Consider the following 14,940-nt stretch of genomic DNA (forward strand, 5'->3'; position numbering starts at 1 on the left):
ATAATACAAAATCTCATTGTTTATCAGCTCTAGGCGATGTTATTTAGCTTTTTGTCATAGCAAGAAAACTTTTCCTGTCTGTCATAGCTGGGAAAAAGTTTATCTGTCAGACCTGCAAGACTGCTCATCTATTGTAGCTACTGGTTTTTAAGTGGAGATATTGAAAAAGCTGTTAGTTTTCCTTATGAACAAGATGTTTCTACTGCAATATTTGAAACTCCTGTAAGAAAAACAAGGAAATCAACTTGCTCATTTTAAACTGCAGTCCACTGGGTCTGCCACTGGGTTTGCTTGACCTTTCTCCAGTAATTTTGATACTTCCACGATTGTGTACAAAAAAGAGTGACTTTTTTTTTTTTTTAACATGACTTCTGAGAGATTACAAGAGCCAAAGCTGGGCTGAATGAGAAGAGTCCCAGTGCTGCTGCACTGCAGAGTTTGTGTGGAAGAGAAGGTGTGGAGCAGGAATGCTTCTGCCTGGAGGTTGCAGAGGTGCCTGTTCCTCTCATGCCCCTGATGTTTGAGTCGTTTGCTGCTTCATGCGCAGAGATCGAAGCTGAGTCATCGGAATGTTGAACTCAGATTGTGATGCAAATATCTTTTGGTGACCATCTTCCCGAGGCTGCTCACTCTGTACTGATTTACTACTTCACTCTTGGTAATAATGCTTCTCCTGGACTAGTTGCTGACTTTGGAGATAGTGATACCATGGGTTTTTTAGGAAACTCAGTGCCATAATAATACAACAAAGCTCCAACTTTTGCATAATCTTTGTCGCAGAAGGTTTTAATTCCTTCTTTCATTCCTCGTTCATACTAAACAAAGAGCTATGATGTTGACAACCTTCAGATGTTGGACTTAGAAACTGTTAGATAGCAACTCCTGCTTTCTCTGCCTCCTTAATCACCCAATCAGGCAATCAATCTATCTATCTGCCTATCTATCTATCTATCTATCTATCTATCTATCCATCTATCTATCTATCTGTCTATCCATCTATCTATCTATCCATCTATCTATCTATCTATCCATCTATCTGTCTATCTATCTATCTATCTGTTTGGTCCTTTTAATCTTTTCTCAGAAATCAATCCCTCTGGATCCTTAATTGTCACTGTTGTTCTTCGTTGAACTCACACCGGGTTATTTAAACATATAAGGATTTTGAATTAATAATGAGTACTGTGGAAGTAATAAGACTACCCCAGACTTTTTAAAACATCACTGATAACATTTTACAGTTCAAAAGGAGAAAAAGGGACAAGCAGTCTTTTGCATTTCCATTTTGAACATTTTTCCAACAGAAGGTTTGTGATTATTTCCATAAATCTAACAGATTTGTGACCTGCACTTTAAAGACTCTTTGCCTGCGTGCACTGTACTACAAGTGTCTTGATGACTGGAGTTTTAATCAGTCAAATCTGTCTTGATTTAGTAGGATTCTGTGGACAAATCTTTGTTCTCAGTTGTATAATAATTACAAGCCGTTTTACCAGTGGATAAAGAAAGGATTACTCTCCTCTTTGAAAATGGTAACTTTATAATTACATATGTTTGCTTCCCTTATCAGTAAAGAACTCACCAACTGAGACACAGGATTATTGTTTAAAAAGCTCATGGACAAATAGAGAAACCACATATTTCAGTTTTTATCTTTTTCAGATCGAAAACTAACTGCTGCTGGGTTTATGCAGGATTTTTTTCCCTTTGAAATGTAATGTACTTCAGTTAAGTTTTGTGAAAACTGGCTGAGAGTGCTGAGCAGAAGCCAAAACTTGCTTCTTGTTTCTGTAGCTCAGAGCTAGATGAAAAGAGGGGAGAATAAAAAAGAATTGTGAATTAGATATCTGCTTCCTATGCTGGAAATTATACGTTGTTTCTCTTTCAAGAAGTGAATTTTGTGCTTCTTTGGTCACAGGACAGGAAGAGTTGGGAGGAATTAGAACTACTTAATATGTTGAAACTCTGCTAGGAGCAAGTTGGCTTTTATTCAAACATCTGACTCAAAAATTTCTTTTTGTATATTCCATTTTTGTGATTAGTGACCTGTGTTTTTCAGAATCTAAATATTTTTTTAAAAATATTCAGAAATCTTTTACACACAAATTAGGTTTTGCTACAGCTTGTGTGTCTCACTCACAAGTATGGTTTAGTTTGTATGTCTGATTTTTTTATTATTAGTATCCCAAATTGCCAGTCAAGAGAGAAGGATGGGGTGTTGCAGTCACACTTCTGCAGGGGGGGATTTGGCTCTCAGTACACTCAGCACTGCAGTAGATCAAAGCTGGAACCTTGCTACTGGTAGTGTATTATGGGCACAACGTGTTCATGTCTAATATTTTTTTACATTCTGCATATTGTGAATTTTTTGCTATAGCAGGATGTTCTGGGTAGATCAGATTATTTTACATGTTAGTCGTCTTTAGTATATTCCAAATGCACATAACTTATCCCCTTATATCTTATTTACCTGAAAAGCCAGAAATGGCATTGCAGACTCCTGCCTCCTCTCCAACCATCAGCATTAAACAGTGGCAATTTAGCCTGTTCCTAATGGTTTTGTGGCAGTGCAAGTGAATAAAGGAACATTATCCAAATCCTGCATACGAAGTATGATCAGGGGTGTTTTATTTGTTTGATTTTCATTCAGCCTCTGCAGCTCTTACAATGTGTGTTGGTATAATCTTACCATTTATAGAAACATGCTTAGACAGAATATTTATGACTAGGATTTGTTGGTAATGAATTGAATATATTTGCTACAGATAGCAGAGATTTGAAGGCAACGGAAGTGTAAATGTGAGAGATTGCATGTACACAGACTGAGAGGTTGTTTCAGAACCCAGGTTTCAGCAGGAGGGTGTTTAGATTACAAAGCCTGAAGGTAAATGCTGTTAAAATTCATCTTTCCTGGTTTTCCATGGAGTGTCATTGACAGTAATATGTGTCAGAAGGCAAAAATCTTCTTTTCCTTGTTAGAAAGCCTTAGTAGAGTCCAGTTTGGAAAAAAAAAAAACAAACAAAAACTACAAAAACCCAAACCAAACCAACAAAAAAACCAACAACAAAAGCCCCTCAACCTTCAGTCCTCTGAATTTTCTGTTCTCAGTTGGCTGCAGCACAGGTGAAGGGCAGGTTATTCTGGTAGCCTGGGTATGGGATTCTGTTTACAGTTCTCTGACACCATCCAGTGGCAGGAGGTTAATGTTGGAATAGTGGGATTCTTTATTTGTTTATTTTACCGACTATTGCAACAAGACTCTTTGTAGATTCCTAAGCGTTTCCGGTGTTTTCTGAATGTTTAATTTTCAATCTCTTACCTCTGCTTTCAGCAGGCTCTCATTATAATTTCCATGTTCTCCACATAGCTAAAATACTTAATCACAATGAGATAAAAAGCTTAAAAAAAAAAAGAAAATTACAGCAAAGGAAATGCTTGCTGAACAATGTGCTTAGTTGTATGGCTTGCCTATAAAAGTATTTTATTTAATAAATACAAAATGTACTCTTACTCTTTTGACTGCAGTAAGATTTATTTTTTTTTTTAGCTTTCATCTTTTCATTTCCCTGCATAAACTCCCCCTCCCTTCTTAGGGGCCTGTGTTTTGTATTGATTTTGTAATGCATGTTAGACAAGTGGTGTGGAGAGCAATCAATGCAGTGCAGAACAGATCCAATGTATTGGACCCGTTAGTAAATTAATATTGGCCACTTAGTGAAGAGCAAAAGTTAGTTTTAAGTACATGGCTATCACAAACAGCACAATAATTTTTCTCTGTGGGAAAATTTCCAGGAAAATTTACCTCTTTCCATTTTTTTCTCCTCACAGCACTTTGTCTTGTAGAATCCTGTTTGAAAGATCGGTACAATCTCGACTGCTTTAAATGTTTATCACACTTGTATCTCAATAATAGACAAAACCTTCAAGGCTTGATGGGAATCACTGTGCAAATGTGAGGGACTTAACAGAGAAGAGGACCTTGGCAATGCCTCCTGCCTCCCCTGTACAGTGCTGTGCTGACAGGCAGCAGCCTCCACGTTATCTCCTGCAGGATGGTTGAACAAAAATCTAATCTTATGCTCTTTTTTGCCTGTGATATTATTTTTTTTCTATAGGAAAAGTTCTGTACAGTTCTGGATGTTACCAAGCAACCAAATCCCCCTTCTGTCAGAGATTTCAGATGTCTTTGACCTTCCTACACAAGTCCTACAGTGCGTCCTCTGCATATCGATGGGGAGCACGACCTGTTCTGCCAGTGCCTTTTACACAGGGAGCAGATGGGGTCCCACATTCCTCTTCCCAACACCTGCCTCTCCCATCACAAAGTGCTGGGCCTGCTGTGACAGGGTTGTCTTTGCTCCCTTTCACTACCAGGAGTGGGAATCCTGACTTGAGCACGCTGATGAAACAGGCTTTTGAAATTCTCCACTTCTGTTGTACCATTTCAGACGTTTTATGAAGTCTGCCAAGGAAGAAAAAAAATCATCCTTTAAAATGAGCATTCTGGAAGCTGCAGAGTAAAGAGTCTGCTTCTTGCTTGGTTAATAATTAAGGGTATAATTAGTGTATAGCTCCAAATATAATTAAAATTCATTTTGCTAGGTCTAGGAATTACAAAGTAATTGAGCATTTTGACATGGCAAATGAACAAGGAACATGACATGGAGGAGGGGGATAGGAATGATTCTGAAGAGGATCAGCTCAGGACCTTGTGCTTCTGGCCAGTGTGTGTGATCCCAAAGTGTGGATTCTGCTTCCTCAGTGGGATATCTGACTCCAGGTTCTTCTGTGGACAGAGCATAGCAGTGATCAAAAGTGTCAACCAGCTTTGCTGGAGAAAGCTCTGTCAGATTTTCTGGTTTTCCTTGGTTTTCCAAAAACAATGAGCTAAAATAAATGGGAAGGTGAGGTGATCTGCTTGTCTTTTATACGAGTGTGAGCAGTGAGGAAAATGAACTTTCCTGAAATATCTTTTTCAGTTTGGGGGCTTTTCTCCTTTCCCATGCATGTGTTCTATTGACTAAGGTTGAGCTTTTTGCTTACAAAATGGAGCCCTTGTCTTTTGTATCTGTACAGTCTCCTTTGAGGTGGGGCAGATGTGGGGCTCAGGGACATGGTTTAGTGATGGACTTGGCAGTGCTGGGTTTACAGTTGGACTCAATGGTCTTAAGGGTCTTTTCCAGCCTAAATGATTCTGTGATTGTAATAATTTAGTGCAGCAGCAGAGGAGGGAATGGTGTCATGCTGAATACTTCAGGATTCTCTATGTTCCCCCTTTTTAGCAGAAATGCAAAAGCATATTCAAGAGCAGCTCAAAACTGGTTATATTTTCAGGATTATCCACATATTTGCCTTTCCTTAGCCCATTTTGCAGCTTTCAGTTACCATGGGTGAATTTTAGTTATTGTTGACTTTCTGCTGCTGATTAGCTGTAGCTGATTGTGGCTAATAAGTGTGTTAGATCTGAGTGTCCTAGAGGCCTGATCCATGGTCCATTATCCACTGCTCTTGCTGGATGTCCCTGCTGACTCTGGTGGATGCTGGATTGACCCTTTAATCTTCTCAAAGCCCCTGTGGTGCATACAAGTGCTATTATCAGATTACATTGTCTGTCACAATTGTAATTGAAATTAAGAGTTCCTCCTTCTCAACTCAGTCTAAACCACTGATTGAATCTGTTGTTAAACTGAAATGATGTGTAGTTTGAAGCATTAACTGCTTTTATAGAGATGTGCTAGCAGACATTCATTTATTCATTAATATTAATTGCTAATTATAGTCAGTATTCTTTTATAGGAACAAATGTCCGTGAAGCCCAGCGCATTCTGAGTGAAAGTGGACTCCCCATCACATCTGCCAAGGACCTTGAGGATGCAGCAAAGAAGGCAGTGGCTAGTGTGGCCAAAAAATAACACCCTGAAGATTATTCTCATGGAAAGACATCATTCCTGTTGTTATTTCGGAGGATTAGTGGAGTTTTCCTAAGCAGTCGTCAGGTTTGGTGGACCTAATTTGTGATACATGGCCAGCTCAGGCCTTAGGCTTGCAAGTTAGGCTTCAGAACTTTTGCAGCTACAATCTTGAGAAGTTTATATGTCTAATCTTGGTAATCTAATTTTGGTAATTTTGTTACAATTGTAATAAGTAATACTTCCTAAATTTCTTTTTTGTCTCTCCTTCCAAAATCGTTACTGATAAACTCATGATAAGGTACAATAATTAGTAACTGACTTGTATCAACAGGATTATTCTTTAATCAAACACATGTAGGTCACCTATTTCACAATATTTTAATTAATTTTTTTATATTGTAAAGCGTCGGCAAACTAACGGGTTTATATTTTTATAGACTTTTAGAATAATGTAAAAAATTGTGCTTACAATACCTATTTTTATTAAAATGAATGCTGTTTATTTTCTTTTTTTTTTTAGCAACCACTGATTTTGCCTTAAGACAATTTCCTTTTGTTGATGCCAAAGTATACCTCACAATAGGAAACGGGATTAAACAGTTGGTAGTGAAAAGACCTTCCACTCTTTTACTGTGCCTGTAAACCTGTGAAATGTGATTCATTTATTTTCTAGTTTTTGGAAATGAGGTGCAGTACTTCTAGGTGTAGCAGGGCCATACAGGGAGCTCCAGGAGGATGAGTCTGCCAGCAGGAAAATGGCTGCTAACTTTTTGAGATAACCTCTTTCGTAAGTATGTCAGTGCTGTGAGGTTTTAAAATAAGATGAGAAACTGAAGCAGTTTTCTGCCCAGGAGCATGGAGTATTCTTCAATTGATTTAACTTCCAAAAACCATTTCTGATTTATTTGGAATAAAACATAAATGAACTTTTCCATTTTTAAGGTATTTGATTTCTCAGGCACCAGTAAAAATATGTACAAGGAAAAAAAAAAAATCTGAGTTTCAGTACTCAGATATTGACCAACATTTATTTTGATTGTATCTTCTTTTGTAACAGTCAAAATTCAAGCTGTTAATTACACAAATCATTCATTCAGGGAACAGAAGGTGACAGCAAACAGCTTGTGTAACTGAAGAACTCGGTACAAATCTGACTCAGCCCAGGACTTATGTGCTGAAAATCATCAATAAATTTGAACAGTGAACAAATGAAGGGATATTATGATCTGGTCTTGTAAATGGGCAGAGAGGTAAAAATTTGTGTAATAAATTCCTAATTGTGATTTTTTTTGAGTGGCTCTAATCAATACCGTGTTCCACTTAGAAAAATGTAAATAAATTTCTCATGACATTTCCATTAGAACTGTTACATTCAAAATAAATTATCTGCACCAATCTTTGGCTCTTGACACAAATAGTGTAGATAGGTTGCTATCATCAATTCCTGCAGGTTTTTTGTTCTCCATTCCTTTCTCTACATATTGCTTAAGGAAAAAATGTGTGACCATTAGAACAGCAATAAATATGCCATGAGGTGTGTAGTTATTGACTGAATGAAGGAGAAGGGTGTCGTTAGCAGCTCCCTGGAAGGTGCATAAAAGCACAGACCTCTCTGAAGGAAGAGATGTTTACCTCACCACAATATATAAAACAATCTCACTCTATTTTATATATTTTAATACTGGAAACAGAAGCATTCTGTGGAAGAACTGTTTGTGCAGTGTTGTCTCACGCTGTGTCTCTAAATTGTGGTCTCAAAACTATTCATTATGTGTGTACACAATTACTGTTCTGCAAAGATTAATGCTATGTACACAGTTTCGTCAAATAAATGTAAAAAGTAACATGTTTAATGACTTTGTCCTTTCTATAAAATAGAAAATGCTTAATTTGTCTGTTGCATTCTGTGTTCCTCCATTCAGCATTTTGTGACAGGTGGGTGAAATCAAATGCATGGGAATTTAGTTTCAATCAGGTAATATTGCTATGCTCTTACATACCTTTTGTTTAAAAAAGTAGACTTTTTTATCTCTATATATTTTTTCTTATACGTAGGTTAATGACAATGCATGCAAGTTTTATTCCTCCTAAGCCATATACACAATAGGACAGTATAATTTTTATTTTTCAGATATAATATCAAAAATTCTCTGATTTTTTTCTGATTTGGTATCCTTGCAGGTTTGTCATTTCACTTGTGCCAGGCACTGGCAACCAGAGGCTCTGGCCGTGCCCAGGAAGCAAATTGTGGTGTTGGGGACTGGTTGGTTTTATTTGTATGGGTCATTTCTCTGCATGTGGAAATGTGTAAAGTTACTTTTGGTCTCCCTGGGAAAGGCATTTTGGTTGCACTTCCTGTGATTTTTGGCTGTTACAAATTGCACTTGAACGTGGTGCCTGGAAGGGACTGTGACTTTGCCTTTGCTCAAGCACACAGAGACACAAGTTGTCAAGAGTGTGGTTTGCTTCCCCAGCAGCTCTGTGTCTACCTGTCTGATGCCCCCCACCTCCACAGGGACCCCAGCTCTACTCCCCCAGCCTTGTACAGCTCAACCCCAAAGCAGAGAAATGCCCCCCTGCACAAACCAAACAGCAGCATAAGCAGTGGGTAAGTTCCAGTTAATCCCCTCTGTGAAAGTTTTAAGTGGGATTTAATTAGCCTTTAAATCTGGAAATTTCAACCTGCATTAATAAAACTGTGTAGGATGGGGCACTAGGAAGGCAAAACAGGAGGAAACTGTTAATGCTGACACTGTGTTACATCTTTAACAAGATACCTTTATATTCTCTCACAGAAAGTGTAACAGCTGGGAGTTGGGGAGTAATGTCCTTAACGAGCACTGACTATCCCATTTGTCAGGCCTGTGCTTCCCTGCATCCAGAAAAACAGCTGATGTCGTGCAAAATTGCTGTGATTGGAGCAGCATGTCAGTGCAAATCAGCCACCAGATGAGATCCCAAGCAGGGCTGTCTGCTCGCCCTGCCCTCCAAGGTGAGCAGAGCCTGGTGGCCTTGGGGCTTTCCAGACCTGGGCACCTACAATAATATCCTCGGGTTATTGTGTGTCAGGTTGGCCTGGATGGTTCCCTTGTGCTGAGAACTGAGCACAGGACTTAAGAGTGGCCTGAAACACAGGTGTGAGCAACCTCACTGGGCTGGAAGAGCCAGGAAGTCTGTGTGCACAGGGCCAGGCACCGGTCAAGCCATGTCCTCTGATGAAAGCTGTCAACATACAGAAATCCCAAAACCTCCTGGGCTTAGTGCTTTATTCCACGACATATAGAATGCAAGTATTCAGTGCTGCTGTAAGCCTCAACTGATTGTGAGATTTCATTCCTTGTTTTTACTACCTTTCAGGAAATTGGAGTCTCTTTTGAAGTCAAGGTCAGCTCTAGCAAGGGACAAGTGGGAGAAAGCAGGTCATTGCACATTTCAGTTTCTCATCTCAGATTCTTTCCCGTTCTTCTACTAAACTTACTGAATTTTTTTCTCACTTTTCCACTCACAGAGCTCTCTCCCTGTGCTTCCTCTCTATTTGTGGTGTCATCCTCAAAAGTGGATGAGCCCACACCGCTGGGTTTTGCCTGGTTTGTGTGGTTGGGCTGGGTGGCCTGGATCTGGATATGTTGTGTGAGCATCCAGCTGCCTGCCTGGGAGCTGGGCATGCTCTGGTCAGCCCATCTGGCAGTGCCAGGCTAACCTCCTGCTATCAGCAGGCACCAGTGACAGTGTGTGCACCAGCCTGGAAGCCATCCTGGAATCCTCTCAGTGCCTCTTCCCGGCCTGTCCAGCGCTGACCGCAGACACAAAGACCTCAACCTCCCGTGTTCTCCTCCTGCTTCTGTACAACAGGAATAAAAGCAGGAGCAGAAATGGGCTGAGGAGCGTTTCACTTGTCCATTCAGGAGTGCTGGGCTCTGAAACAGGGCTGTGTTTCAGAGAGGTTGTAGACAGACATGTCCAGAAGAGATGAGAGGAGTGAAAAGTGTAGGAAAGCTTGGTAGGCATGTGAAGAGCTGCTCCAAAGGGAGAAGAAATACTCTTCTTCCAGGAGAAATAGTCTCCCCAAGTCCAGTGTGGACAGGACAAGCAGTGAGGAGCTTTGACTGTGATAAGGGACATTGAGGTCAGCCCTGTAGCCATGAGGTGAGCCAAGGAACAGGCTGTGAAATCATCAATGGGTGCTTTTTAGAGTTAGATGAGCATCTGTCAGGGATGACTTAAGAAGAGTTGATTTTTGCCTCGGGGCAGAGGGATGGATGAGGTGACCTTCCAGCCTGATCTGATAGGATTTAATGCTTGTTGGGAAGGCTTTGTTTTCTTATTTCCTTCCTAACTTTTAGGTACAGGGAGGAAAAAGGAGGACAGATCCGGTGGATTCTTGAAAGAAACTGTTTTTAATTTAGTCACCAAGAATGATCTGCAGCTGCCAGGGAAATGAAAAGCAGATTATGCAAACTCAAGACTTTCCTTAACAATGGATGTGGTGTTACTGCAATGCATAAAAGGCTGAGCAGAGAATTAGGGGTATCTATCAGCTTTAATATGTTTAATTTAAAAAGGAACAGGTTGCACCAACACTTTTTTTTTCTACTTAATGAGGCCCATTCATAAGTAGAATAACAGGATTTGCCTGTCACCCAGAGGAAATCATGACATGTGTATTTGTACTTTGGTGCAAAACTTGTGTTGATCGCAGTGATTTAAAACTTTTCCCATCCCAGCTGCAGTCAGTTTGATGTCAGGATCCTTTCATCTGGAGACAGATGCATCCTTGGTAGAATCCTCAACACGTCTGTGCCTTTGTTCAGACCCACAAAGTACCAGCTAAAGATTAAAAATAAAAGTATACATGGATTATTTCATGTTACTCCTCAGAGATAACTACTGTGAGAAAAAGTTTGGCTTATCCAAGACCTGGTAGCAGATTGCAGAAGGATCTCTGGTGTATATATGAGTTTGGCCTTTTGCATTTCTGTTCTGTTCCTGTTTGTGGGTGCTGAGTGGTGCAGGGACAGCAATAGTAGAGTATTTCGTAGCATATAATGCTCCCCGTATCTTGGGGCCATTCCTCTGCTATAGGACTTAGAGAATTGAAGAGGAAAAAGGTTTTCTGTGTATCCTGAATCAGTGTCAGGCTGGAGACAGGACTAACATCCTTTCTGGTGTGTGGACAGACACAGGCTGATTCTGATGAGTTACCCCTTCCACGTTCCGTTCCTTAAGTACAAAGTGGCCTCGATGGGCAGGCAGAGGGCAGAAAGTTGGGGGAGCTCACTGGGTGGGGATGGCAGGAGGGTCTTCACTGGTCCTCAGGGCTCTGCTTCACACGTGTGCTGTACCTCACCCTGCTTGCAAGGAAGAAGCTCCTCACTGGAGTTGTGATGGTCTCCCACATCTGCCCTCCTTGTGTCCTTGGAATCCTGCCACATCATCAAGATTGAGAAGCACGAAGATAATATTCCCTTCTCCCATCACATTGGGACAGGAGATGCCTCATTCTGTACCTCCTTGTGTTTGCAAAGATGGGGGAATAGCCTGGCCCTCAATTCCCAGTTAAATCCATGTTAATTTGTAATGAAATCTAAGAGGGATAGCCAAACCTGGAGAGAGGGAAGCAACTGACAGAAATAGATTGCTCCATGAATTAAGTGCTGTTGGGATGTGCAGCATGATGGGATTTGGAAACTGAGTCTTTTTTCTTTAGCAGAGCAACTCTCCTGAATGCACAGGCACCTACAAGCAGGCCATCATCAAAGAGGTGACAGTGACAAAGTATTGGTAAGCAAATCTGGGAAAGGAGGGCTCAGAGAGATCAAGCATAAGAACTTTTGCATTTCTCTAGATACAGAGATGAGAAAATGAGAAATTTGATCTTTCTATTATAATCGACATAAAGAATTACAGGGCTGCAAAAGGCCACACAGCCAAACAAAGCTGCTCCCTTTAAGTTTATTTCAAATGTCTCTCTGCTTCAGCACTGTGTCCCTCAAGACTTTCCCTCTGTAATTGTATGTGGCAGCCTCTTTAGAGTTAGATGCCGATTGCTGCTCCAAAGCAGAAATAAAAAATAACAGGCAAGAAAGGGCATTGCAGCAAGTGCTTAGGAGGGATGTTCCTCCTTTGTTTCACAGGTGGGTCAATAAAGGGGGTTAGAAAATGCTGTTTTGTTCATGAGCACTGCTCTGTTTGACTCCGTGAGCGAACGTGGGCCAATACTCATCAGCTCTGTCCCCCTAACAACTCTGTTTCCTTGTGCTTCCACTAAGACTTTACCCTGGAAGGCAGCACAGGTCAGGAAACAAATGGTATTCGGTGCCCTGCCTTACCTGGCTGCCTGCTCAGCAAAACCGCCCCTGTGCCCCAGCAACGTGGGGCCAGAGGCTGCATTCAAAGGATGTTGGCAGCAGTGTGAGCTGATCTCCCACAGCCACAATATCCTGGGCTGTAGGGGAGCCAGTGCTGGGGAAACAGCCAACCTGCAGCTTTGGAGGGGCTCGTGCTGTGTTTCAATTGGAGCCCAGCAGTGCCACCATTGAACATCAAAGGGCTCATTCTCACTCTACCACCAAGCCCTGGGTGAGATGGGGTTTGCATAGCAAATGCAGGCCAACGCAGGTCCTGCCCTTGTGCACCTCTGTGCCATGTACAGATGAGCTCAAACTTTACTATGAAGGTGTAAAACTTTTCTTTATCATTAGAAGGTACCAGGCCTAAAATCCTCTGCTCCTGAGTAGGTCATTAGGATGTGCTTGACTCCTCTCTGAGATGGGTGCCAGGGAAGTGTGTCAGTGTTGTCAGCTCTGTGTAAGGAGCTCCTGGAGATGTTTGGGCAAGATGAGCTGTGAACTTCTCCCTCCTTTTTCCTCATCCTGGAGTTGATGGGGTGCACCCCTTTTGTTTTTACATTTTTGAGGCAGACATGAGAAAAGGGCCTTTTAGAACTGTGACTGCACCATTCCTATCTGATGTCAACAGAAATTATTAGGACTTGCCCAGAGAAATCAGTGTTAATAGAAAATCAGGCAACTTTCCAATATTTCTCTAGGACTTTTTTAATCCTGTCCATTCACTGAAGTTCAGCTTCATTGATTAGCACTGCTCAGCTAAATCCCATATTCCTGAAGTGCTGGAAAGCCCTTAGTGCCAGAGGCTTTTTCTGTTGTTTTCCCAAGTGATTTTCCCATATTGTACAGCGGGAGGAATGTGATGTGAAGATGTTAATCCCTTTTGAGTTGTGCTCTAAACAAGGATGTGCAAAAAAATGAAGGGAAAATGAAGCAATACATTATTTTTCATTTAATTTTCCATAACTATTGTCTTGTAGCCCTGGTGAAATGCTTGACATAACACACCTCCACAGCTTGTCCACTGAACATCTGGTGATCAGTCCTTAAATTCGCTTCAGAGAACACTCAGAGCAGAAAGTAAATTTTCTCAGACATGCAAAATGAATCTTGTAAGAGAATGAATCTTTTTTCCATGATTACCATGATGGGAGCAGGACACTGCTGTTCTCATTCTGATGGCCATAATGCCAAGTGCTCCTTCGTCAAGACAAAACTGTTGAGGACAACAGTAGACTGGTGTCAGTTCTCCATGTGCACAATTCAACTTTAAAGCTTCAATCCTATTGATTTCCTTAACGGTAGCCATCTATTGATTTTTTTTCCCCCACTGTCCTCTGGATTATACCCATTGTAGAAACTGCTGCTCACAAACGTGAAGAATTCTCACTGTCATGCTCCATCTGCTGAAGCCAGCTTGTTCTTGCATGACAGCTGCATTGGATTTTATCCTTGAGAAATTCCCATCTCCATCCTCATGAGGCTGCCCTTTGAAAAGGGCTTGCTTTCAAAGGACACCAAGGCGTCTGCCAGAGCTGTGCCTCTTTCTAATGATTGATTTCCAGGTTTCATCATTAAGCTTGAGCTTTTTCACATCACAGTTCGAGTTCTTCCCCAGTTGTTCCCAGCTTTTGCAAAGATCTGAAAATGCAGCAACAGCAGCAGAAGCAAAGCCGATTTTTGCAGCCTGTATGGCAGGATTTTTATGTAGGGTTCCTTTTGTTCTGCTGTCTGCTGCTGTTATAACAGAGCCACCCACACACTGCGTTCAAGTCTCTTCTAAGATGGGTACTAAAAGCAGGTAATTCAGAAAGTGCCTGTGTCACTCCCAGCCTCCAGGACAGAGCTGTGCAATATCTCTGCAGATGTCCCATGACTCCCATCCCTAAATCAGTATGATTCACAATGAAACATTCATTTCACAGCTCAAGAGTGGGTGCCACTTTAATGGTTTGCAATAATTGCCTTTCACTGAATCACTGAATGATTTGGGTTGGAAGGCACCGTCAAAGATCATCTAATTCCAACCCCCCTGCCAACCACCAGGTTGCTCCAAGCCCCATCCAACCTGGTCTTGAACACTTCCAGAGTTGGGGCAGCCATAGTTTCTCTGGGCAATCTGTACCAGGGCCTCACCACTCTCACAGGAAAGAATTTCTTCTTTAATCTAAATTTACCCTCTTTCTGTTTAAAACCTACACTGCCTGATGAATAGTCCCACTCATCTTTCCTGTAGCCCCCTTTAGGCACTGGAAGGGGCTTTTCCTTGTGCTGTATGTAAATGCCATAGTGTGATGAAAACTTCAATGGGTAGGATTTTTTCCACAGACTTCACCCTTTCAATTTTCATTCAGTTCTACCTTTTCATAAAAAAAAAGAACAAAAGGAACCAGATTGGTAAAAACAGAACAACTTTCTGATAAAATTCTACTTATTAATTAGGCACAGTAAATACATCCATGACACTTTAATGTTTTATTTATCAGGCCTAAAGTACAAGTGGGAGTGTGTGGTGAAGGCTGCCCTTGCAGCCAGAGCAGCCCTCGTGGTTCTGATCTGCCAGCCATGGGGAGACACTGGGGTGGGAGCAGCTGCTGTGACCCCTTGGTTCCCATCCCTTCCCTGCACTTCTAGACTGGCTGGATGCCAGCAATTAAAAACTAATTGAGAAGCTTTAAAA

At 41.2% G+C, this 14,940-nt stretch overlaps 1 protein-coding gene across 2 annotated transcripts in view; it reads left to right on the forward strand.

Annotated features, from left to right (window-relative positions):
• SUCLG2 (succinate-CoA ligase GDP-forming subunit beta) overlaps positions 1–7,766 on the forward strand; it is a 120,566-nt gene extending 112,800 nt beyond the window's left edge. For both annotated transcript variants that reach the window (XM_032699379.1, XM_032699381.1), the window contains one exon: positions 5,798–7,766. In XM_032699379.1, the coding sequence (XP_032555270.1) occupies positions 5,798–5,913 (116 nt within the window). In that variant the 3' untranslated portion in view covers positions 5,914–7,766. The remainder of the gene's footprint in view (positions 1–5,797) is intronic.
• Positions 7,767–14,940: the final 7,174 nt, after the last annotated feature.

Source organism: Chiroxiphia lanceolata, chromosome 11, assembly GCF_009829145.1.
Source record: "Chiroxiphia lanceolata isolate bChiLan1 chromosome 11, bChiLan1.pri, whole genome shotgun sequence".
NCBI lineage: Eukaryota > Metazoa > Chordata > Aves > Passeriformes > Pipridae > Chiroxiphia > Chiroxiphia lanceolata.